Source organism: Triturus cristatus, chromosome 2_2 (assembly GCF_964204655.1).
Source record: "Triturus cristatus chromosome 2_2, aTriCri1.1, whole genome shotgun sequence".
Classification (NCBI taxonomy): Eukaryota; Metazoa; Chordata; class Amphibia; order Caudata; family Salamandridae; genus Triturus; species Triturus cristatus.
Window position 1 is genome coordinate 793,266,553 of NC_140582.1, and position 27,584 is coordinate 793,294,136.

The following is a 27,584-nucleotide window of genomic DNA, read 5'->3' on the forward strand; positions in this document are numbered from 1 at the left end:
CAGGGGCTTCCAAATGGATGGTTCCCCCATCCCAGAAGAAAAGATTTTGTTATACGCAGACAACATCCTATTATATCTGACTTACCGATGGACTAAATCCAGGCAGTCCTGTCCTACACACCTTCAAACAATACGGGGATATACGATAAATTGGAAAAAGTCTGTTCTTTTTCCTATCAGAGGACACTTAGACCCGACAGATCTTCCTGGGAAACTTAGGATGACCAAGGAGGGATTTCTGTACTTAGGGATTTATGCCACAGCGAATCAAGAGCGATATATAGAACAAAATATTAGGACAGTACTAGACGACTTCCAGATAGATTTGAGCCACTGGAAGAAACTTCCCCTGACAATCTTGGGACAAGCGGCAATGTTGTGGAATGATGGTCATCCTAGAATAGGCCTCCGAAAGCTCCAACGTAATTCATACAATGGGGGAATAGCTCTCCCAGATATCTGAGCTTACTATTGGACATCCCATTTAATCAATGACTGGGGCAACGTAGACAGCAGTCACCCTACATACGCCCTACAATGGACTAAATTTCATGTACGCCCATACCAACACTACCTTTATGGGGGCAAAGGACTGCAAGGTCTCTTATCAGCTACCCAAGTGACCCTTGAAGCGTGGGGTAAAACAAACACATATATGGGGTGGAGGCAGAAAATCACCCGAGATACCCCGTTATGGGTGGGTAGAACCCTGAAGGAAATAGGTAAATTAAGAGGTTGTCCACATTGGGCTCAAATTGGGATCTCAAAAGTGGGCAACCTGTTCGAAGGGGGAACCCTGATGTCCTTTTCGTCCCTCCAGAGGGAATTCCAACTCCACGACTGACAGTACTATAAATACCTCCAGCTTGCCCATGCTTTGAAAGCAGAGTATCCCCTCAGACCTCCCGGAATATGCTTCCCTAGAGGGTGGACTCTAAATAGACGAATTGCAGGAGAAAGCAGTATCTTACATTTATAAAACTATTAATAATAATATGCCTGACACCCTCCTAATACTGCGAACCTTATAGGAAACTGATGTTATCATGTTCAGTGGTTCCCGTAAACTATTCGCTCCCTGGGAAGGTAAGGAGGGCTTATGGTGGCGCTGTGAGCTAGCTGTTCTCTAGGCCAACATATCCTGTGGGGGTTCACGGAATCAGTCTAGGCACCACCAATACCACCACCAATAACACCCTCAATACCACTACCACCACCAATACCACCATCAGCACCAATACCACCACCACCAGCAACACCATCAATACCACTACCACCACCACCACCAATACCACCACCTCCACCAATACCACCACCACGAATACCACCACCAATACCACCACCACCAATACCACAATACCACCACCACCAATACCACCATACCACCACCACCAATACCACCACCAATACCATCACCAATACCACCACCAATATCACCTTCACCAATACCACTAATATCACCACCAACAACAATCCCACCAATACCATTACCACCACCACCAATACCACCACACCCACCAATGCCACCACCAATACCACCACCACCAATACCACCACTAGTACCATCAATCCAATACCACCATCACAATAGCAATAACACCGCCAATATCACTACCACCACCACCAATACCACCACTATCAATACCACCTCCACTAATACCACCACCACAAATACCACCAATACCACCGCCACTGCCATCATCACCAATACCACCACATCACCAATACTTCCAGTACTAATACCACCACCAATACAATACCACCAATACCACCACACCGAATACCACCACCAATATCAATACTACCACCACCAATACCACCACTAATACCACCACAAATACCAATACCACCACCACCAATACCACGTAAACCACCAGTACCATTGCCACCACCAGTACCACCACCATCAATACCACCACCACAATACCACCACCACCACCGCCAATACCGGCACCACCAATACCACCACCACCAGCAATACCACCACCACCAATACCAATACCACCACCTCAGCACCTCTCGCTCACTAGTGATATCAGGGGAACTGTACGAGGCCGGAGCTGCAGCCGAGACCATCCCTACCTCCCTCCATACCTGCCATTAAGCACAACCCGCCCTGCACTTGGAGGTGAAGCCAGGGCCCTACTACAGCTTAAGTGTTTTTTATTAGGACAAGGATAGGAATGACATTACACAATGCCACACTGCACACTCAAATCACGTAGAGCGCAGGAAATAGCCCCCCTCCCGCTCTTCCTCCTGAGCCGCGACAGTGTAATCACAAAGCGAAAGGTGTTGTAGCACTTTGTTGGTGTTTATAGCTCGGATCATATGTAACTCTCACTTCACGCTTTGTGTCTGTGTAATTTACAACACTTACACATCTTCACTGCACTATTTATCACTACTTTGAAGACACCACAAGCAGGTCTCTTCCTCTGATATTTACAATCTAACAAGCGTTGAGAAGGCCCTTTATTGCAATACAATAGATCTCGCATTTGCGAGAGTTTAAGCTATTAGTATTGTAAATGACAATGCTTTTTATTTATTTTTTAAAACCCAAAACTTAAATAAAAGGCATTGTCGTTTACTATGCCAATAGCTCAAAGTGCGTGAATGTGAGAACTATTGCATTGCACATGTTGTTTTTCAGCATGATTGATATCTCAGATTGGACGTGCTTTCTAATGGCCTAAACACAAATGCCACCCTTCCTCCTTCCGCATTGCTTGGATGAACGTTGAAGTAGCAATGCTGTTTGTTATATTACAGTTTCAGGAAGTGCTATGAATGAATGAAAAAGACTTGTAAAGCGCAACAATTGCCATAAGGCGTCCAGGCACTATTAGAGGGCATTATTTCTGAAATGGGGAAATAAGCTACAACAAAATATAAAGTCATAGATAGATCAAAGCACAGCTAAACGTCACTAAGCGTTTGAATACGATCTTAGGCATTATATTCTGTTTCTTAGGACGTCTTGTAAAGTGTGTGGTCACTACCTTATGCTCGGGTAAACAGGCACTGTAAATCAGTTTGGATAAAGCTTCAGTTAATGTTTGTGCTTCTCAAACGCTCATTATGCTGGACAAATTTAGTAATATATAAAATTATTGCAGCTGCAGACTAATAGTGCTGTGTCATGCTTCTTGGCTAGCTCCTGCATGATGCATCACATTGAGGGCTACTGTATGTGAACGGAGTCATCAGTACAAACAATCCGACTTTACATTTCCTGTGATTTTGGGGATCCTTACACACATAAATATAACGCAAAACCTGATCTGCTAAAACGCGTCATCCTTTGATGAAAGAATGCAGATCAGCCACTTGTCTTTCAATGTGTATACTTGTCACTTTTTTTAAAATGTATTTCTTTTTTTATTCTTTTGCAGAGTCAACAAAGTGCTGTCAGTAGGCACAGTCAGCAATCTTCAGTACCAAGCCAGGCTCAGGGCACACTTTCAGCCCCGCTGTTTAACACTATGTTGATTTCTCAGCCCTCAACGAGTAATATGGTCCAAATTCCATCCAGCATACCGCAGAACAATAACCAGAGTGCGTCTGTTTCCACCTTTACCCAGGACAGGCAAATAAGGTACACAGACAATGCTGTTGTTAACTCTTTTGCTGATCATTGTTCACTTTTTAAGCTAACATCATCCAAAAAATGTAAATGAAGAGTATCTTAGCATTATTTCATACCAGTCAGAAATTGCCATTATTTTATTATGATTTTTAAGAAAATAAAATGGGAACATGTAAACGTTTTCAAACTGTTTTCCCCATCTACAGTTATGCAGTCTCATTTCTTGGGTCTGGCTTGACCGCACAACTGTATGCAAGATGTATTATGTCCAATTCTTTAAAATATACAGAGAGTGGTTTTTGGCTCCTCCCGGAGGGATATTACCCTCTCCCCACATGCTGGGGTATCATTGCGCCTTCTATTGTGTGCTTGCATTGTCATGCAGGAGAGACTATTTTACATCTCAAAAGTACACTTAATCATCACGTTAAATTCTTTGTCTCGTAGATTCATTATATACAGAAAATAATATTTTTTGTGTGCTTTTTTTGTCAACTTTTAGATGTTTTTGGCTTTGTCAAGATTAGTCTGTGGGACACCACATTCCCGTTCATCCTCAGTTTTGAACCAGTAGGGAAGTACTAACTAAGCAGATGTATGTTGGTGATATTGATTTATGACCTTGGATTGGCCCTGGGATTCAGTAAACCATATGAGGATTTGGTCACAGCATGGGAATGTAACATTAACAGGGTCATTTTAGGAAGCTGCTGATGTTGCAACAAGATGGTGCAGCAAGCCCTTTATATGTTTTTTAGGTCTCGCTGAGCCAGCGGATGCGCTGCTCTGCGAGACATTTAATGTGTGGGTTTTCAAATTGCTGCCACAGGCTTTTGTTGGCCTAAAGCTTGCGTGCACGCGAACGTGCACGCATGCAGCCGCCATCTGTCTGCCTCTCTGTTTTGCTTGCGCAAACTCCCTCCCCCTCCCTCATCACAGAGCGCGTCTTTTCACTTTCAGCCCGGCCGCGCTTCAACTCCATCCCTCTCCCTCACCGCAAGATCGCGTGTATTTTCACTTTCAGCCTGGCTGCGCTTCAACTCCATCCCCCTCCCTCACCGCAAGATCGCGTGTATTTTCACTTTCAGCTTGGCCGTAGGTTTTCAAAGTGCTGCCACATGCTTTTGGTGGCCTAAAGCTTGCGTGCACGTGAGCGTGCGCGCGCACAGCAGCCATCTGACTGCCTCTCTGTTTTGCTCGCGCAAACTCCCTCCCCCTCCCTCATCACAGGGCGCGTTTTTTCACTTTCAGCCTGGCAGCGCTTCAACTCCATCACCCTCCCTCACCGCACGATCGCGTGTATTTTCACTTTCAGCCCGGCTGCGCTTCAACTCCATCCCCCTCCCTCACCGCAAGATCGCGTGTATTTTCACTCTCAGCCCGGCCGCGCTTCAACAATGGCATCTATCGCGCACATGCTACTCCCTGCCATCTGTGGATGGCATCCTTGCTTCCACTGGCATCGTAAAGCCCTCTGAGGTGTCATCTTGCATCCCCCCCCCAAACTATGTAAGCATGGCTTCTATACACAGAGCAGCAGAGACATCGCGCACTGTGCTCATCCGAACACGACAGTCAGGCATTCACCGGTACCCAGAGGGCCTCGCTTTTACTGGAAGGCAGTCACGCTCCACAGACCTCCACTAGCCTATTTGAGCATGGCTTCTATGCACAGAGTAGCAGACACACCCCCCGCCTTATGCTGCTCGGCAGTCAAGCACTCACCAGCACCCCAAGGGCCTCATTTTTACTGCACGGCTGTCATGCTCCACAGACCGCCCCTGTCAGTGAGCACTGCTTCTATGCACAGAAGAGCACAGAGACCGCCCCCCCCCCCCCCCCAATATGCTGCTCGGTGCACGGCAGCCATGCACTCGCCCGCACCCTAAGGGACTCGGTTTTACTGCACGGCTATCACGCTCCACAGACTACCCCTCCCCCGTGTGGGCACAGCTCCTATGCACAGACTCACACTCACCATATGCTGCCGAGCAGTCAGGCATTCACCAGCTCCTTAAGGGCCTGGGTTTTACTGCACGGCTGTCACTCCACAGACCACCCAAATTCTGCTGGTCTGTCCACGTACAGTCCTTCACAGAAAGCCCTGCCCTGCCCTTCTTAGCTATGTGCACTCCAGCAGCCTCCACGTGCCCTCCCGCCTCACGACGCAGCCCATGTCAGGCCCATCTGCCAAGCCGTGCAATTAGGCCTCCTCCCTGCTGACATATGGGGCCTCCTCCGCCGGCCCGTCTAGCCCCTTTGTCTCCGGGCCGCACTGCGATACCCCGCCATTGTCTCCGGCTATTTCAGATGTTAACAAGGGCTACGTTTGTTTCAAACACACTGGAGTGAAAGGCCTTTCTGTTTAGATTTTGAGGCCACGTTCTGTCTAATCAGTCTCATTGGAACACTTTTGGCAACGCCAGCCCCGTTGTCCACCAATTACAGCCACGGTCGCCGCCAGTCAGCGGAGACTGCTCAGTGGGTAAAGGTGCCTAGTAACGGACCAATCATTTTCCAGTAAATATGCACCCCCCGCCGGTTCAACAGCCAATTACACTTCAACGCTTAGAAATTAGCCAAAGTGACCAGGAATTGCGACGTGAGGAGAGTTGGCAAAATATCAGTTAAATGTTTTAACTTCATCTAAGGTTGGCTCTTGTAACAGGACCCCTCTTTGCCTCAGATCCACAGTTTGTGAATGTCCCAGGCTCAAATTTTGATCATGAAGAATAAAAAACACACGGGGGCGTGGCCGAGCCAGCCAAGATGGCGGACTCCTCTTCCTGAGGCTCCTGCTCGGCGGCCCGTGCACGGGTCAGCGATACATGCCCCAATCTCCCACCAACCTTGGGATTTGGCGTACTGAGCCGGGAAACAGAGGAGATGACACCGGCATGCTCGGAATTCCCGAGATTGGAACAGCTGCGGCGACGGAGGTTCCGCGCGGGAGATCGCCCGCCAATGATTACCAAAAATGCGGCCCTGTGAGTCGCATCAGACACTAAAGCGGACGCAGAGCTCCGGAATGCGCCTGGCCCCACTGGAGAGAGTAACTAGAATCACCGGCGGTCTACAGACGAGGCAATCGCAGCGGGGCCCCATATGACAATCGGCGGGACCAGGGAACACCGCGAACGGGGGGCAAGAGATCGACGGGGAAGTTCGGCGAGCTAGCGGCGGACCTAGGCCTTTTACGCGACGACCACAGAAAATTGGCAGATAAAGTTGCAAAAAGCGAGCACACCATCCAGTCAATAGAACCGCAGGTACAACAACATCACATCACCCTGAAAGACCTAAAGGCGCTGGAAACTAAGACGGACGATTTGGAATGACGCTCCCGAAGGAGCAATATCCGCGTCATAGGAATAGAGGGACCTAACCCGGTTAAATATATCACCGCCTGGATAACAACCTTCACGCCCGCACAAGACCTTACCGCTTACTTCTCGGTGGAGAGAGCCCACAGGGTACCGGCACGCAGACCACAACCTGGCATGCCTCCACGCCCATTCCTGATGAAGCTCCTTCAATACCAAGATAGAGACACTATCCTACGAGCAGCCAGGCAACAAGGGAGACTACAAATAGAGGACAAACAGATCATGCTGTTTCCGGACTACTCCCGTGCGGTCCAACAACAAAGAGCCACCTTCCTGGCAGTGAAACACTCCATGCGCCTAAAGAACATACAATATGCCCTCCTTTTTCCGGCCCGCCTCAAAATCATATACGAAGGTGAGACACACTTCTTCACGGATCCGAGGGAAGCGGAAACCTGGGTGGAACAACACGCACGGCGTCCCAGAGACGGTTCCAGTCAGCCAACGGATAGACCGTCCGAACGTTCGGGACGTCGACCCCGTAGGGTCACCCCTACGCAGCTCAGTGTACGATCAGGCACTACCACTGCAAGCTCACCGGATCTGGCGCAAATCATCGCGGAGCGCAGGAAAGCACTGCAGGCGGTGGCCACGCTGAGTCCCCAAGAGAGAGGATCGGACTTAGAGAGAGGTCCGCATCTATTCAGTTCGGACGATGAGAGAAGCGCGACACCCAGTTCCCGGGAGGGCTCGATGACACCCCAGATGGTGACCCCCCCCCAGACGGCAGACACGCTCATATAGGGAGTCGTCAACGACCAAAACATACGAGGGGACCGAAACGACCTGCACGAAGGACAAGTATGCACAGATTGGTACACGAGCTCGACGAAGCGAGATTGAGCCCATTTGAACGAGTCGCAATCGCAGTAACAAGGAACACTATTCCCAATGCACTTGAACGACTCAAAGCAGCCAGGATACGGGCAGGAACTTTATAGACATTGACAATATACGGGCAGCCGTAAGGGCGAGAGCCGGGAACCACAGAAGCCACCATCCCCTCAGATACGAACTAAAGTTTCAACATGATACTCAGTTTGGGCATATTGCCGCGTGCGATATGCCCTTCGAATTGGGACTGTTCCCCTTTGTTGCAGTTTAACCCCCTTCCCCTTTTGTTTGTCCCCCAAATATCCTGGAGCGGGCAGGACAGCGGTCACGGACGATACCACTCACAGTTGGACTATAGGTGGCGGGTGACGGGGTGGGCACAGTGGGCAAGAGAGCTACAGTGCAGCACGTACATGCAAACCCAACCTCTCACACTATGTCTTGTAGAACCCCTAGCACAGACATCAAATTCCTCACGTTGAACGCCAGGGGACTGCATACGGCCCGTAAGAGGTACTCTGTTTATGCGTACATTAAAAGACAGCAGGCCCAAGTCGCTATCCTGCAAGAGACACACCTGACGGCGGGGGAGGTGGACAGGTTACAGAAAAAATGGCGAGGCATTATCTGTGCCACGACGTATTCTGCATTTGCTAGGGGCGCGCTAGTGTGGATCAGACCAGGGGTACCATTCAAAGAGCAATTCAGGCTAATTGACAAAGAAGGTAGATTCGCAGTACTGACAGGGCTGCTGGAGGGCCAACAACTACTCATAGGGAGCATATATGCCCCCAACATGGAGCAGGAGTGATACTGGGGCAGACTCACCAACACGCTGGCACACTACACGTCAATCCCATGGCTCCTGGGAGGGGACTATAATTGCACCCTAGACCCGCACCTCGACAGATCACGCCCCCCGCAGATACACTCACCCGCACACAAACAAGCTGCATACCTCCGCAGTTGGGCTGATAGATGGGGGTTGACAGATATCTGGAGGGCGCGCAACCCCACCACCAAACTTTACTCCTTTCATTCAATCCCACACGATCTAAGAGTCAGACTAGATAGATTTCTAGGCTCGGCCTTGCTTCTGCCCAAAGTACAAGACTCAGACTACCTGGGTAGAATAGTGTCGGATCATGATGCACACACAGTGGTCCTCAGATGGAAACCCCCTCATCCCCCAATCCCAACATGGAGGTTGCCCCAGGAATGCCTCACAGACCCGGTATTCTGTCAAAACCACGAGGAATACATGCGAGAGCACTTTCAACGGAATGACGGCACGGCTTCCTCTAGGTCTATAGAGTGGGACGCGTTTAAGGTTAGCGCCAGGGGGCATTGCATCCAACAAGTGGTGGGGGTCAGGAGGGTGTTGGACAGGGCCCTACAACGGGCAGAAACTAAATTAGAGGACATATCAAAAAGGGTGGATCAGGGGACAGCCACACCGGCATAACTGTCAACGGCAAAATCCTCCCACGCAGAAATGCTGCGTGATCTGCGCAAATACAATTTTCGGGCATACGCGGCTAGGACACACCGGGAGGGTAACAGAGCGGGATCACTTCTGGCATGGTTAGTCAAGCAGAACTCAACACCACACCTCATCACAGAACTTATGGCCTCAGATGGACAGCTCAAACACTCTCAAGTCGACATACTACACATCTTTCACGAATATTACGCAGCGTTATACTGGTCCCCACGTGCCGAGCCGCCTAGAGGCCTAGATAGTTTCCTAGGCCAGTCGCCCATGCCTAGGATCCCTTCCGCAAACAGGAAGGAACTAGATAAGAAGATTAAACCTGTTGACGTGAAACAAGCAATCAAGTCTCTGGCCCGCAAGAAGACGCCGGGCTCAGACGGATTCCCACTCGTACTATAGCACGTTCGCGGCGCAACTGGCGCCGCGACTGGCCTTCATATGCGAGGAAGCGCTAGCCAACAAGATACTCCCGGAATCGCTGCGGACATCGATTCTAGTGACCTTCTTGAAGCCTCATAGAGACCCCACGCTCCCGGCTTCGTACCGGCCGATATTGCTCCTGAATACAGACTGCAAGATCCTGGGGAAAATCTTAGCTGATCGTTATAGTCAAATACTTCCAGCTTTGGTGCATCCCGACCAATGTGGGTTCGTTCCCCGATGCAACACCTCACATAATTTATGTCGTTTATTCCATATCCAGGACCAAACAAAAGAACGCTTTCCCCGAGCGGCGTGTCTGATTTTAGATCTAGAAAAAGCGTTCGACACCCTGCTGTGGCCCTTCCTGTTGGCGGTCCTGCAGTGTGTTAACGTTGGCCCCATACTACTGGCCTACACCCAGCTCCTGTATAGAGATCTCACCTCCAGGATGCGAATCGGTAAACTCATATCGGCCCCTTTCCCGGTGTCCCGAGGGACCAGACAGGGATTCCCCCTGTCCCCTCTCCTTTTCGCTCTGGCGATGGAACCCTTGGCCATAAGACTGCGACGGGAGGGGGAGACATGGGGGATTCCCATTGCGGACACGGTCCATTGCGTGTCACTCTACGCGGACGATCTTCTGATATATGTTAGAGACATCTCGGACGACCTCACACCAATATGGACCGTGTTGCGGGAGTTTGGAGAGACCTCGGGACTCAGAGTAAACTGGGGGAAATCGTCGATCTTCCCTCTGGGTACCCAAGCAGAGCCCATGGAGATAACGCTGGGTCCACAGAGGCTATCGTGGGACGAGTCAGCCCCCAGATAGTTGGGAGTGCGACTGTACCACTCCCCCAAAGACCTCTCTGAAGGTAACCACCGAAGGGCGCTGGCAAGTTTGAGATCGGCGGTGGGATTCTGGAAGACGTTACCATTGGCACCCATTGGTCGTGTCGCCATAGCAAAAACAAGCATTGGCATAGCCAATAGGTCTCGCCTTTGGGACCTTATAAGTGTTTAGCCATGCAACAGTTGCATAACTAAATACTTATATAAGGTCCCAAAAGCGAGACCTATTGGCTATGCCAAGCGGCCGTGCGGCCGCGAAAGTGAAAGTGATTGCGATCGTGATAAACATCAAAGCGGCCTTGCGGCCGCGAAAGTGAAAGTAATTGCGGTAAAACGCGGCGCGCGCTCCCGCGCACATGCACTGTAGCTCTAGGCTGGCCTGGTAGCACTTTTTGGAGCCCTCTTAATAAGTCTCGCCAGACCAGCGCATGCGCTGGGTCAGGCGAGACCTAATGATCATGGTACCGAGAATGCTCTACTACTTTGCGAACCTTCCTATAATCCCACCGCGCTCCTTCTTCCGGGAGTTATATACGTTATTAACAACCCTGATCTGGGGAGGTGGCCGCCATGGAGTGGCGTTGCGCACACTATACCTACCTACGAGGGGCGGAGGCCTGGGAGCTCCGTCCTTCGAATCATATTTCCTCGCGGCACAGCTCCAATGGTTGTCCCACTGGACGGCGGAGCGAAATACGGGAGAAACAATCACGGAGAGAGGCAGAATACCCCTTCCCGCGATCAGACGACTACTATTACCAGGTACTACACCGACACGCATACACCCACTGCAGGTGTCCATAGCTCGCAGATGCATGATGCGGATACACTGCATGTCTAAGGGCCAACCACTATATTCCCCCTTACTTCCCCTGGTGGGATTCCCCCAGAACGGCGGATACTACACCGTGGGAGCCCTTCGAGTGTGGACCGACCACGACATCACGGAGATGGAGCCGTTATTTCATGAGGGACAACGGAAGACATATGCTCAGCTGGTCGAATGGTACGACCTCCCTCACAGACAGTTCCTACGACATAGACAAATTTTAGAAAGCGGTGGTCAATTCTGGAACCTGCGGGATGGGGAACCCCCGACACATCCAGTGTTACACACGTTGTTACGCATGGGGGCCGGCAGTCACCTAGTCACGTGGCACTACAAAGCGATCCGGGAATTGACGGACGTTTCCTTGGACGGGCTCCGGGGTGCGTGGGAGGATGATGCGGGCCGAGCGTTCCACGACACAGAGTGGCGCAAAGCTCGAATTCCCAAAAAAGGTGTCCAGAAACGCGCAATTCAAAAACATACAGTTCAACATCCTGCACCGAGCGTACCTTACACCGGACAAACTCCACCGGTTCTACCCCGATATGCAATTCCGATGTCCCCGCTGCCAATTGTTAGAAGCAGACTTAAAACACATGTTTTGGACCTGCCCATCCATACAACGATTTTGGGGTAGGGTGCACCAAACGCTCCGAGTAACGACTGATCTCCCGATCGCCTCTACATGGGAGGTGTGTGCATTGGGGATATCCCAGAAAAAGAAAACCGCAAAAGTACAACGGAAGTTCACTTCCCTGGCTATCCTTTTAGCGAAAAGGAACATAGCTATGCACTGGAAGGCCCCGGCGGGACCCTCGGAAGCAGCCTGGACGGAAGCACTACTTAAATGGGGCGCGGTGGAGGAGGAGACACTCGGAGAGGAAGAGGCGAGGGGTACCCGTAAACATCCAATATCCATGGAGTGGGCACAACTCCTAATACATTTCAAATAGCAATGCGCAGAAGGAGCAGCACAGGACTCGACACAGCCTATTTCCTGCACTCCTCCCGCTCCCCCGCCACTCAAGACCCAGGAATAATGGCAGAGGTACAATAGACAAGTAGGGAGCTTCACCAGGGGAGGCGAGCGGAGGCCCCAGCCTTTTTCACGCACCCGCACACCGGCCCGCTTTCTCCCTGGCTTACCCCAGAACGTGTCCAACACACCTACTCTTAATCAGTGCACAGACCGCCGTGGCAGTCTTTCCAAGCCCGCCCTACACCTTCCCCCCCCCTCTCATGATCCTCTCATTAGTTTCCCTTCTCCCCTTTTTCGTTTCTTCTTCCTTTCCACGGTCTTTTCCTCCCCTCCCCACAGTTAGAAGTTGAACCCATCGGCAGTTCAAATACCGATACACTAGTTAACGAAACAGTTGAGCACATTCGTCATAAGGGAGGAGCTACACAGACAGTAAAGGGGAGACCGAGCTGACCGTAGATGACACGTGACACATCAGTACAGTCGTGACGATACATGTGACGGTCACTTGGAACGTATCAGTAGGAGACATGTGGATTTAGTAATATCAGGAGGTTCCAGGGACAACATAACTACTGTAATCACCCTTGTAAACAGAAATGTTCAGTCACAATGATGCACAAAATTGGCTCGTATGTAATACAGTCGACATGCATTGTGGACAGTTGTACGCAAAACCCTAATAAAAAAATTTAAACAAAAAAAATGAAGAATAAAAAACACACAGAGGCCAATCTTCTTGTGAAGAAGAAAGGCACCGGAGAACTTAAAGTATTAAAGAGGTAATGTATTATCCTCGAAGATTGCCCACGACCTGGATAGACCGGTCAGCTCGGGAACCCAACTGCAGCTGAGAGAAGTCACTGTTGAGTCTCCGACAACTGACCCATTTCAGAAAAGGTACACAAGACATAAGTAAACACAGACACGAGCGTGTCACTGACAATGTGTGATAATAAATACACTACACCCCCATTTTCACTTACTGATGTGTGCAGCCATTTGCCTAATCTAGACCGGCTACACCCGACTCACCAATGTTTCTTCTGGTTTCTTTGATTGAGACAGCTTACTGGGGGTGAGCAAGAACAACTGTCTTCTGTTCCACCATCCCACTACACCGCCCCTTTACTGGCTCTCACCACTTGAACGGGCAATGAAAATCTTGATTCACCTTTCTTCACCATAACTGTTTTTTTAACAAAACCCAATCACTGGTTATAACAAGGACCTCTTTCATATTGTGCTTTTGATCAAAATATTTCTTCATTGCTGACGCACCCTTGATCTGGGGGGAGCTATGCAGGCAGAGTCAGCCACAGAATGTAATCAGATGTATCAGAACCCAAATTACTTTCTATGGTTTCCTTTACTTGGCCATCCCCAAGTTGCGAAGCAGCAAATTTGAAGTGGACGAGGAACCAAAAAGCGTGACCATAAGATTATCCTATGATGACATCAGGGTTCAAACGGTGCTTGGTGTCACTATCACCGTGGCATCCTATTCGTCTCATAAATTGATGGGATACTGTAAGAAGGAATCACACCAGCCACCATATACCCATAAATTAGGACAGGTTTATAAATTATTAGGCAATATCAAGCATTGCTTAAACATACTAACAACAGACTATGCATACTGACCATGGTCACCAAAGTTTAGAAATCTCAAACTAAGCATCTAAAAATAATGCGTACTACAACCAATATTTTAAGACAATACTGCTCCAGTGCTGTCGACCTGTTTCGACCCTCTGATGACTTTGTACCAGGATCTCTCTCAGGACAGGTATTTTTCCATTCAGAAGAATAGACTTATCTCATCCAGATGAAGCTAAAAATCCTGGACGGGCTCTGGGCTTGTATGATCAGTGGCCCTCACTCTGTGCCAAGTGTATACATGCCCACAACAGAGAAGCACATTTGCACAGAAAGCATGTTCAGGAAACTCTATCTATTTCACACAATGGTACACTAGTTTGCATACCAACTCATGGCCCAGCAGATTTACAATGTGTAATGTTTTGAGCTTTGTTGATCAAGTGAAAGTTTGCATAAAGCAGGTAACAATATGCAAACACAGGCTGCAGGAGAATTGTGAGCAAGCTGCTCGTGCATAGGCCATGAAGGGTAAGTAAGCAAGTAAATTGTTTATTTGTACATGATTAATTAAAATCTTTACAAAACAGTGAGATAGCTAAAAATGTGTTAAAAATTCATTATACATGATTTCCTCAATTTTACAAATTTGATTTGTATCAATTCGTAATTGACAATAAAATGTTTCGACGGTCATAAAACCTCATGTATCTTTTTTTCTACTAAATCAAAAAACTTTACGACCCGACAATTTAATTTTGTTTTTGCCGGGTTAAAACACAGTTTAACAGCCTGCCTGCATGTCCGGATGCCATGTAATTTAAAGGAGGGACGTAATAAGTTATACCTCAAATCCTTTAGTTTAGGACAAATGCACATGATATGGACAATATCTTCCTTGTCAGCTTTACATAGGCGGCACTGCTGCGTGAAGTTTTTTCTCACCCAGGGTGGTAAATGCGCAGTTATCGGAATTACGCCTAGGCGTAGTTTAAAAAACTTTTCTTTCGTTTTTTGTTTCATTCCAATGTTGAGATATGCTTGTGGCTGCGTTCTTCCGTAGTCATTAAGCGTGATCCAACCGTGCGTTCTTTTTGTTAATGCCTCCTTGTCCTCAATAGAAGAGATAATTCGTGCTGATTTTTTTGGAACTTTTTTGAAGGACATGAGATCTGTTGGAGTCTCCCAGAGATCTATCAGACCCAGAACTTCAAGTGAGTTAAAAAGATAATCTCTGGCTGATGATTTACGATGTCGGAGAAGCTCTTCCCATACATTGGAATTTAAAGAACCAGCCTCAGCGCTGCGACTCTTGTGCCAGCTGGTAACATACGCACACCGCCTTTCTAGTGTTTGTTTCAGAATGCCGAATTCTAACCGAATTTGTGCAGGCGAGACGTATCTTGGCAAGTTAAAAATAGCCCTATATGTGTTAGCTATTACTATATCCAGTAGTGCGGCATCCTTCCCTTGAAGGGATTCACTCCCATATGTGAGTCGGTTGTAATTTTGCACGCAAAACCTGAAGAAGAGGGTTGAACGTTAGATCGGGAAGTTTGGCTTTTAAAGATTTTATTGCCAGGTAAGTCACAGTTCCCTTTCCTCGTAGTGAGTCTACTTGAGGCTAACATCCAAAATTACTCCCAAGTATTTGTAGGTGGTTACTAAGTCCAGCCCTTGTCCGTTTACGTGCCAGTTGATTTTCCTTTTTTTTTTTGTAGTTCACTGCCATAACCTTCGATTTGTTGAAGTTTATTTGCAGGGCATTCCTTTCTGAGAAGGAGTAGGCTGCGTTTAGGAGGTGCTGAAGGCCTATTGGTGTCCGACTTATCAGCACCAGGTCGTCCGCATAAAGCAAATTGGACAGTAATATTTTCCCTAATTTCGGTGCATGACAGAGGCATTTATCTAGTTCCCCTGGTAGGTCAGCAAGAAAAAGGTTAAATAAGGTTGGAGCTAACACACAGCCCTGTTTTAATCCTTTTGTTGTCGGTATGGGTTTAGAGAGGTGCGTACCCGCTCCAAGTTTAACTTTGATCCAGGTGTTTGAGTGGAGTAGTATCAACATGTCTAAAAGATGTTTGGGTATTCCCCAGTTATCCAGTTTCTGCCAGAGTTTATTGCGATCCACATGGTCGAATGCAGCCGTGTAATCAATAAATGAGAGGAAAAGGGGAGATTTGGTCTCTTTCGCTGTGTCCATCAGCAGGGTCAGTGCCATGATGTTAGTTGTTGTCCCTTGGCCCCTGCAGAAACCAGTTTGATTGATCGGGATTATTGAGTTTTCAGATGCCCATATCGTTAACTCCTCCAGTATAGTTCCTGCAAAGTACTTAACCTCCACGTCTATAAGGGCAATGAGCCGATAATTTATTGGGTGTTTCCTGTTGCCGTGTTTAAAAATTGGGCTGATTACTGACCCATGCCAGGACGCCGGAAGAGTTTGGGTGTTCTTTATGTTGTTAAATATCGGTGTTAGTACTAGGCTCCAAAATTCCACATCCGATTTATACAGCATTGGCGGGATGCCATTTGGACCAGGGGCGCCTGTCGGTCTGCCCCTGGCTATTTGCCTTTTGACATCAGCTGGTGTAATAGACAGGTGTCCAGACTCAGTGTGGAAAGAAGAACTTGGGTCAGGCCGTAATTTCTCTATTCGAGATGATAGCATAGTTCCATTAGTAACAATTTCTTGGGTCCTAACCGTTGTGTAGTATTTATCTATTTTTTCCCTCTGAACTTCTGTGCTGAACTTCTTTTTCCCCACCTCTACAAGGCTGTCCTCATTGGCAGCGTTTATGGTGTTAAAATGCTTAAAGAGGTGTTTAGTCCATGCTTCCTCCGTTATGTTTGAGTTTAGGCCTAAGTGGTCTGGGTTCTGTATTCTTTTGATAATTTGCCAGAATTTCGAACTATTTTGCTGTTTTGCTTCGTAGAGGAATTTGGCCCATAGCTCGTCATTTTTTTGTTTCTGTTGTTCCCATTTCTTCCGTTGTAGTTGTTTTTTCGCTTTCCGTAGAATCGTAGTTTGTTGGGTCTTTTCGCATCTGTCTCAGTGTTCGGTTTATTAACCGTTTTTGGGTTTTCATTTCTGGAGTGAGTTGTAGTTTAGTTGGTGATCCCTTGCTTTGGCCTATCCTGCTTGGCGGTCCTTTTAACAATTTCAGTCTGATATCTAGGATGAAGTTTTGCCATACTTCTGACAGCTTTGTTGTGGAGCTTTCTGCTTGAGTTAAAAAGAGTTTTTGCTGCAAGGCTTATAGAGTCGATGTTGTCGGGGTTGCACCGAAGCCGCCTTAAGTTCGAAGTCACTTCGATGTCAGTGCCTATGTATGGCTCAGTCTCGAGAAGTGAACTGACTTTTATTAAGGCTTCTTGGGGCAGGTGGTCACTAAGATCGTTTGAGCTTATCTTGAACGACGTTACCCTGCCAAGCATATTTAAAGATGTAAATGTGTAATCCAGATGGGAGGATTGCTTGTCAGAATGAAAGGTTGCAATCGGTGGGTCATCTTCCGTGTAACGCCCATTCAAGGCTCTTAAGTTGAGGTGTTCTAATTGCTGAAGTAGATTTTTTGAGCAATTTGTAAGTTTATTAATTGTTGCTGAGCCCTGTCTTGGCACTCCCCATGCAGCGTTGAGTTCTTGATTAAGATCATCAACTGGATCTGAACTGATGAGAAACATGTTAAAGTCACCTGTCAAGATGAATAAATCAGAATCTTCATCGTTCATTATTTTTCCCAAGGCTTTTATCAGTTCGTTTGCGGCTTGTCGTTTCTGCTTGGAGTGAATGTAAGTATTAATTATTATAACATCTTGAGGTTTGTTATTTAACCGGAGTGAGATCTTTCCCACCTGTATTACACTTGGAGGTGTTATTTGAGATTCTATTGTCGTGATCCTGCCTATTGTTGCTATTGAGGCAAAAATCATCAGTCCCCCTGAACTACGACCAAAGGTGAAGTTTTTGTTTGCTGGAATACAGCAAAATGTGAATCCCTGCAGCTCAAATGCCTTTACCTCCCAAGTTTCTTGAAGTAATAGTAGGTCAAATGAGTTTAAATATTGTAGAAACTCTGGATCGTAGCTTTTACTAGCTAAACCGTTGATATTCCAAGTGCATACGCTGATTTGCCTGGTCTTTTCCAAGGGATGATTAAGATTCCTTCCCCTTTGTCAATTTGCATGGTCGGCTGTATTGGTGGTACGTTGGACCGACCTCCAGTTCAGTAAAACGACCGGCGAAGCGCTACCAGGGTACTTTGGTTCTTGTCTAGAAGAGAGAATGTTTGTCTCCTGAAGGTGCACTCTTGGAGAAGCACTCCTTTCTCCTTTTAATACTGAGTTAGTGTTTTTTCGCACCGTTAAGCTGGTAGGGGGTAAAAAAGGTGTCGGATAGGGAGGTTGTTTTTCTAATCTCAGTTTGATTCCCCATTGTTTAAACGTTGCTTCTTCCTCCAAAATTTTCTTAGCTATTTCAGTAGAGTTCCAGGTTGCTTTAGTTGTTTCTAAGCGTTGTGGATCATTGCTTGACAGAAACTCTATTTGGAGGAGATCAGAGGAGCTGATATTTCCTAGGCTTGTAATTGAATGTAAAAGTCTTAATATGTTCCCCCTGTTCAGTGTATCATCTCTACCACGGGACATGTATTCTGGAGTGAAGAGAATAATGGTCGGACTGTCCTGGTGATGCATTGTTGTTAGCTTTGTTGGCGGTCCCTCACAGCCAGGATGATCGGACTGGGGGAGGGCAGCTTGGGCTGCCAATGGCTGAGCCGGTTAGTTGTGCACTTTGTTGACAATCTCGCCCGGGTTCTCTTATGTTGTTAGTTGCTCCTTGTGTGGGATGCTGAGGTAGCTCAATGTTGCTGCTCTTGGTATTGTCCCGGGTTTCTATTGTTAGAATGTTTTCAGGCATTTGTAGGTCAATATTATGTGCTGGTCGGGTTATTTTTGTTTGGGAAGACCTCCGCTTGATGTGGCTAACACGAGGTTTCCGAGTGGTGTCTCCAGGTGGCTTTGCCGGAGCAACTGGAGGGGAGACACTAGGCGATGCTGGAGGACTCTCTAGATCCTCCTGCAAAGGTAAGTGTAGAAGTTGTTCCATGTCTGTGACTTTTCGACAAAGGGTAGTTACGGCTGAAGGTGGATATAAATGCAGTTCTGTACGGGATCTTGCTTCAGCTAGAAGCCTGTTTCTTCCTTTCCTTTTTTTCTTTCTACGAGTTTTGCAAGAGGTCTGGGCGTTAACTAATGCCGGGTCAGCTGTAGTTGCAGTGTGGTTCGTGAGTTCCGCTTCCATTTCCTCTGACGGTGATAATGCAGGTTCTCTGCCCTCTGGAGATAGATTTCTAGTTGTGGTCTGTTCAACTGCTGACTGAGTCGCTAACGTTGCTAGTGTTGCAGGCAGTTCTTTGCTAAAGTCTGAAGTTTGTGGAACTGCTAATTTTAGATCGGATATCAAGTCCCCTAGCATGGATGGTAAGGTTGATAACTTGTCTATGATCGATAAGCAGGGGCATGGTGGTGGTATTGTTTGGACTGCGTATGCCGCTTCTTGGCCCCTCTTTATGAGACCGTTTAGTTCTGATATCTTCCAGTCAATTCCTGCGATAGAGTCGGCCATTGTCTGTAGGACAGAGAGTTGCAGGTCCATTTTGTGTGATTGAAATTCTAGAGCTGCGGCTGAAATTTGTAAAGTATTTAAGATTGTTGTCCATACAGATTCCGGAAGTGAGTCTCCAGCATTGTTGCTTTTCTCCAATCTTGGAGGATTATTTGCTTCGTTGGGTGAGTTGACATGGGCTGGTTTCAAATTGTAAGAAGCAACTAGTTCTTCGTTGAAATTGGGGAACTACTATACAGTTGGTGAAGAAATGAATCTTGTCCTTTTCCGTCGTTATGAACCTGGGCCTCGGTTTTTACTGGTGAATCTATGTTTACTGAACACAGTATGCTAGCTTGGTTCAGGTGTGTCTTGACCCGGTTAACTGGGTTCAAATGAGTCACTGTCTCGCAAAATGTAGCCGTCGTTGGTGGGTTCCACAGGCTATCGTTAGTGGTCCGTTTTTTGGAGCATGACAGGTCCAAATTGTCCCTGCTTTGGCTGTTGCAGCAGTTAGCTCCTTTACTTGCTGAATAGATGAGTTCGGCCGCTCCTCTGGTTCTAGGTGATGTTGACATTACAGTTGCTGCCTCAGCGGAATGGTTGTGAGCCGCAGCGGACCATGATGGGTCAACTAAATTGCTGTGGGTGAGGCTGCAGTTGGTTTTGCTTAATAAAAGTGGAGTTTGCAGTCCTTTTATGTTTCCAGTCTTAGAATAAATGGCTTTACCAGGATCTTTTAAGAAGGAAAACTTTGTATATATCTTTGGTTGGTGGGTGCATACTTTTTTCCTCACAGGCATTCCTTCAACAGTTATGAGGCCATTTAGGTCCTTTGATGGTAGCGTTGATGTGGAGGGTAATGATAGCTGTGGCAATGACTGTGGTGTCTTAGGTGGGGTCAGTGATCTTGGTGGCGGCTGATGAACTGAGGTTGGATTTAAAGGGAAGACATTTGTCATTGATGGGACGGTATCCTTTATGATTTCATTTGGAGTTATAATTGAAGTTGAGGTTGCCATGATGAGTCCTTCTTTATGTGTGCTATGGACGATGGTTTTGTTTTCCTGAGAATTAGTTGGTTGTGATGACACTATTGGCTCAGGTTTCCTTTTCCTTGACTTGGAGTTAGATTTTGGTTTAAGTAAGGATTGTCTGACTCTGCCGGATCTCATTGCTCCTGTGTATTATTTTGTGAATGCTTTTTTTTTTTTTTTGTTGAGTTGTCTGTATTTAAATTAAATTAAGAGCGTTTGATTTAATACTTGGGGCTTGGGGTAACTCTCCTCTACGAGACCCCACTTGACAGGGTCCAGCGCGGGCTTCTCACTTAGTCCAACTAGAGCCTAGGTCTTTCGACCCTAAATATTAACAATTTAATTGATGTTGATATTGGCAGTATAATTGCTGTTGGGGGTGCAATGCCTCACTCAGGACTTTGTTTTGAGATCTGGAAGTCTTACTCTCGTCCTAGTCAACCCTCTTGGATAAATATAAGAGTAGAAGGTAGAGGATAATAGAAATCTAACTGACTGAAGATATAACAGTTTTGACTGACCATCCCAGTCAGACGTGGCAAAAACACAGTCTCAGGGCACAGGGGGACACATGAGGCTCTGGGAGGCACTAGGAGTCACTGGGAGGCAGGCGACAGTGAGTGGAGCAGCAGCTGGGGTGGTATAAAAAGCAGAGCGAGACCAAGGCACGCTACCAGGAGGGCAGCTGTTGCAGCGTACTCCGTTGGCTTAAGCTAGCTTAAGCAGCCACTCTCCCCCGCCTTCTTTACCTCTGCCTCAATCTCAACCGCAGCCTCCTACTTGTCGCCTTGACTTGTGCCGATCTCAAAACAGACTATGGTTAATCTGTGGCTCTCCCCCTGCCGCATTGAGCAATTTTACCTGGCTATCCTTTGTTCCTTTTGATTGATTCTCAGCGGTGCTCGGCAGGCAGCAGGCAGCAGGCAGGTGGACGAACAGACAGGCTCGTGGGGGTGCCAGGCCGTAACTAGTGAGCCGGTAGCCTCAGGTCGAGTGGTGGGACTGGGACTGGGAGGGGGGCGCTATCCCTTCCGCAAGTGTCAATGGCCCCTCCTTCAATAGTCAAGGCGGTGACAGCGGGTCTTGATGGCCGATAGAACCCGCGTCGTTTTCCGTGTTCGGTGTTCAATTTTTCCGAGTTCAGCCTTTGCCTTTGCCTGCGCTCTGTGGTCTGCAGTTCTCTCCAGCTCTCTCAGCACCCCCGAAAACGTGAAATGGAATCAGAGAGGCTGAGGGGTGAATGGGTTCTCAGAAACCCTGGCCGGAATTGTTGTGACGCCGCTGGTGCATGCTGGATGATCGAGGCCCCCTGCCGCCGTGTTTCGTCGCCCGTACTCTGCAGGAAGCCCACACTGCCCCAGCTGCCACTGCCGTACTCTTCAAGCCGCTGCCGCACCCGGCTTCCGAATCACCAGGCCGCTTCCTGCAACAGATGTTCTGCAAGTGTTGGACAGCGAGGTGGCGGCAGCAGCAGGCGGGGGTCGTGGAACGCGGAGACCAGCCAGAGCAGGGAATTCAGGAGCCGCTCCGCTCAGCTTGGCCGTGAACTCCGAGCGCTTTGGCAGAAGGAACAGGAAGTCGACAACAGAGCAAAGAGAGAAATCAATGAGCGGCGCAATCACACTGCGGCCATGAAGGGATATACTTTTACTGAACACGGGCCTGCTAACAAGACCTCGCCCCTGTAGTAAAAAAGCCCACAGGCCGACTCGTTTTAATACTTAATCTGAGGGTTTCAACAGAAAACAACATTTTTACTCAACGACTTGAGATACAGAACTTTAGGTATAAACAACATGGGTGTCATAACGAGACAGGATTTACCCAAGGTGAGGCCATATGACATTGCTCATCTCACAGGCGTCAACAAAGGTGCACAGAGATACCCCACAGAGGGAGGCACCCTACTTTACTTTCACAGAGGCGATCAAACACAACCGCTTGCTCAGATCACCCAATGTACAAAACAAATCAGCAATCAATATCAGGTCCAACATGACACACTTTTTTTATTTTTTTATTATTTTTATTTGCGTTTTCAACCAACATATGCACAGCTGACAAGTCACAGATAGTTAACCCCCCGGTATCTCCCCCTCCCTCCACCCTCCATCCGCAGGAACGACCTCTTGAGCATCAAGTCCATGAGTTCTAACCATTTCTTACAGGTCATAGTTCTTCCATACTCTGTGATCCCCCAATAATCCTCCATAATGTTCTACCCTGTCCCTCGACCTCCCGCAACCCCGTTGCAGCCTTTAGGGCTCTAAGTGCTTCAGTCCGGCCCGAGACCATGATACCTTCTCCATTTGCCCCATACTCTACGGAATTTTCGGGGATATCCTCTAGCTTTGTATGTAACCCTCTCGTCCGCCATATACATATCCATCCCCCTCCTCCATTTCCCAACCTGGGGGTGGGGTTGGAGCACCCCATGCTCGTGCAACATCTCGTTTTGCTACCACCAGAGCCAACATTGTAAAGATCAGATGCGGTCGGGTCAGATCTATATCTGTAGGTATTTCAAGTAAAACAAGTTTTGGGTCCATTGGGAGCGTCATCTCTAGCACCTCACTCAGTTCCCCCAGTATGTGTGTCCAATAAGTGCGGATAATAGGGCAGTCCCAGATAATGTGGTAGAAGGCCCCCTGCGGATGTCGACATCTGAGGCAGCAGGAGTACGCAGCTCTACCCATGTGATGCAGTCTGACCCTATCGTAATACGCCCTATGCAGTATCTTATATTGTATGAGTCGGAGTCGGGATTTAATCGCGACTTCTCTGTGATGCATCAAGGTAGTTTCCCAGTCTATTGTGTCCATCTCGCCCAAATCCCGCTCCCATGTTGCTCTCAGTTTCTCCAATCTGTCCGGTATGTTATTATTTAGGGTCTTGTACGTCAGTGACACTAGTTTACTGGGCACCCGCTCTTGTAACTGACGGCCCTCCAGCGGGGCATATTCTGGTAGTGCAGAGGTAAGCGTCACCTCGGCCCCATATGCATGGCGAAGTTGCACGTATTTAAGGAACTGGTTAGGACGTAGACCATATTCCGTCGCCAGGGATCCATAAGATTTAAATTTCCCTCTTGCTACCAGGTCCCCCAATACGGAGATCCCGATATCGTCCCATCCCCTAACACCTGTGAGTTTATGGAGCTCCTTTAGCCACGAACAGTTCTATATCAGTGTCTGTTTGGTAGGTTTTCGTGACCATCCCATCATCTTCGTCGCCCTGTCCCATACCTCTATGGTTATCTGCGTGGCTGTGAGTAATCGCCTCTTCCCAGCCCCCCCATACAAGTAGTGGAGACTAGTGCAGCGTGCCATGGTATCTCTTTCTAACCTATACGTCGGGTGATCCGCAGGTGCTTGAAGCCAATCATTTATCGGCGCCAGGTGTTCAGCCCGGTAATAAGCTTCCACATCTGGCAGGGAGATCCCCCCATTGTATTGGTTTCTCTACAATGTATCTAGGGCTATTCTCGGCTGTTTCCCTAACCACAGTAGAGAGCGTAGTTCCGCTTGTATCACCTTGAATGTCTGCCTGGGGAGGGGGAAATATTCATTCTGTAGGGCGTACAGGAAATGGGGCAACGTGATCATCTTAAACATTGCAGCCCGCCCTAAGATCGTGAGAGGGAGTGCCTTCCATCTCATAGCATCCTCTGTAAAATTCCTAATCACCCGTTGGATGTTTGTTTGATGGGAGACAGGTCGGTCCGTAGTCAGATAGATCCCCAAGTATGTAAAACCCGTCTGGGTAACTTGGAGGGTGGCAGGCAGAGGGGGCCATTCCTCCTCTTCATGCGGGCTATACAGGACCGATTTATGCCAGGTTATCGTATATCCCGAGAAGGAGCCATACCTACCCAGTACTCGGAACAATGCAGGGACCGTGGCGGCCGGGTGTGCCACATACTGAAGAATATCATCCGCATATAGCGAAATTTTCTCCTCCTGTACGTCGGATTGTTATATTTGAAATCCTCGTATCTCAACCGTCTGCCGGACCTCACAAGCCACCACTTCAATGGTGAGCGTGAACAGGAACGGGGACAGGGGGTTCCCCCTCCTGATAGGGAAATCTTCCGATAGGATCCCGTTCACCTTCACTTGGGCTCTGGGATCCGTATATAATAGTCCCACCCATTTCCTAAAGTTTGGGCCGATGCCAAATTTGACCATTGCCTCCTCCAAGAAGGGCCAGTGCACAGCGTCAAATGCTTTTTCAGCGTCTAAGGAGAGGAACATATGTGGTTCCTCCTGCTCCTTCACCTCCATGAGCCAGTTATGTGTGCGCCGTAAGTTTTGCCTAGTCGCTCTGTCCGGCAGGAATCCCGTCTGTTCCTGATGGACCAGGCTGGAGATCACCTGACGCAGGCGAAGGGCCAATATCATCGCCAAGAGCTTAACCTCCACGTTCAGGAGGGAGATTGGTCTATAGGACGCGCAGTCTTCAGGAGGCTTGCCTTGTTTATATATAGGTATGATCGTGGCCATCCGTAGGTCTGATGGGAGGAGACCCTCCTGAGCCGCATCATTAAAGAGTGCCAGGAGGTGGGGCGTCAATAGGTCTGCACCGTTTTTAAGGAATTCCGCTGGAAGCCCGTTCGGACCCGGCGACTTCCCCGGTCTGAGTCTGGCTATTGCCTCCCTAATTTCCGTAGCCGTTAGATCAGTTTCAAGGGTCTCCCTATCCTCATCCGCAAGGACCGGAGTATGGACGGTAGACAGGTAGGCCATGATTTCTGTCAGTCCACCTAATTCCCTGGCCTTGTAAAAGTCCCGGAAGTAGGAAGCAAACGTCTGGGCGATCTGGGTATCCCCTCTCTGTAAATGTGCCTGCCCATCCATTACCCCTTCAATCCATCTGGCATCCCGTTCCTTACGGCCTAGCTAGGCCAGTAGCTTCCCGGACTTGTCCCCAACGTCATATATCCTATGCAGGGTCGCAAGCGCCTGTGCCCTGGCTTCCTCTGTCACTAGGTCTTTATATTGCTGGTGGGTATCCGCCAGGTGTCGAAGCACCTGAGGGTCACATCCCGATATGTACTGACGGCCTAAGTTGAGTATTTGGGTTTCCAGAGTACTGAGCTCCTCCTGGGCTTTCCGTTTCACCCAGGATATTGGATTTTGAGCTCTGTCGCGAAGTACAGTCTTGTAGGCCTCCCAAATGGTCACTCCGGACTGCACCAAGCCCATGTTCTCTGCAAAGTACACTTTTGTGTCAGCCCTAATACCGTGCAGTACCTCCCTATTCTGTAGATCCCATGGCGTCAGTCTCCAACCTCCACCAGTGGCTCGAGGCCTCCCACCGAGCCGAGCCAGGAGGGGCGAATGGTCCGAAAGACCCCTCGCCAGATATTCTGCTTCGTCGTGAGCCCCAAGTGCATATCGGGGGAGAAAAATATAGTCTAGTCTAGAATGTACATTGTGTGCCCCAGAGTAATATGAGTAGCCTCTAGTGGTCGGGTGCAGCCGTCGCCACACGTCCGTTAGGCCAAGTGTGGTCATAACCCTGGCCATGGGCGTAGTCAGGGAGCCGTCTTTGCGGGTCCCGGAGCGGTCCAAGGGAGTGGACATAACGTCATTAAAGTTCCCGCATATGATGTGTAACGTGTCCGGTGTATCCATCAGGATTCCGGCAAGCCCGGAGAGAGTCCTGGCGTGGAGTTTCGGTGGTGCGTAGACCGAGGCTATCGTGACCCTCTGCCGTCCCCATGTTCCTGACACCCCTACGTAAGTCCCCTGGGGATCTGTCCAAGTCCGGGTCACCGCAAAAGGGTGGGGATTTTTTAATCAAAATAGTCACCCCTCGGGAGCCCATCGTGTAACCTGCATGTGCCAATACCTTATAAGCTCCCCTTGCCAGAAATCCGCACTGTGTCCCTTTAAGGTGGGTCTCCTGGAGGAGGACCACATCAGGGTGTAACCGTTTAATATATGCCGTCACCAGTCCTCTCTTGATTTTGTCCCCGAGACCATTTACATTCCACGTGAGAACCTTGTAGGGGCCGGTCACTAGTCCATCCTCGGGGGTCCTATGCATCGTCATGGAGGCCATGTAGTGGTGCGTGCCCAAGTCATCCCTGGCGGGGGGTGGACGGTATACCCGTGTGATCCTGCTGTCAGTGTGCCGAACAACCATAAAACAAACCCCAACCCAAAACATTTCCAACCAGAAAACAAGCACATTCCCGCAGGGAAAAGCAGCATGTATTGTATCTTGCATTCTCTCAGTTTAGCTTTAACGGAGTCAAAAGTGCGCCTCTGCCTTTGCACCTCTCTGCTGTAGTCCGGGAAGATCAAGATGCGGGTATTCTTGTGCCGTATTTCCCCTAGCTTCCGGACCTCTCTAAGTATCATGTCCCTATCTAGGAAGTTTAGAAAGCCTGCTATTATGGGCCTAGGTTGCGCCCCCACCGGCGGTCGGGCCAGCAGTGCCCGGTGGGCTCTTTCTATGACGAAACAGGAGGAGAATTTGTCCGCCGGGAAATTGTTCCGCAGCCAATCATAAAGAAAGTTCGACATATTCGTCCCTTCAATTCCTTCTCTAAAGCCCACAAAACGAAGATTGTTCCGTCGGGCCCTGTTTTCCGCATCATCTACTCTCCACAGCAGGTCTTTATGAGAGGATCGGACTTCCTGCAGTTCTTGCGTAGATTGTGTACCGAGTCTTCCGTCTCGCCCAGCCGCATCTCTGTGACCCGTCCAGCCAGACTCCTGAGGTCCTGGCGCAAGAGTGCCACCTCCGATCCCACCGCGCCGATCTGACCCTCTAGCGCCGTTCTGGATGCCTGAATTGCCTGTAGAAGGGTTTCCGTATCCGATCGGGCACCCGGGCGTTCCTCCTTGGGGGGGGGGGGCGATAACCTTCGCGTACTGGTCCATTTTGCCCTGACGCGGCGGCTTCGGATCTTTGTCTTTACCCATGGTGAGCTCGGGCAG

At 48.7% G+C, this 27,584-nt stretch overlaps 1 protein-coding gene across 9 annotated transcripts in view; it reads left to right on the top strand.

The window, feature by feature from the left end:
- The window catches only part of CLOCK (clock circadian regulator), a 2,260,868-nt gene that overhangs the window by 2,111,496 nt on the left and 121,788 nt on the right, over positions 1–27,584 (top strand). For all 9 annotated transcript variants that reach the window (XM_085642074.1, XM_085642079.1, XM_085642082.1 and 6 more), the window contains one exon: positions 3,399–3,601. In XM_085642074.1, coding sequence (XP_085498200.1) covers positions 3,399–3,601 — 203 coding nt within the window. The remainder of the gene's footprint in view (positions 1–3,398; positions 3,602–27,584) is intronic.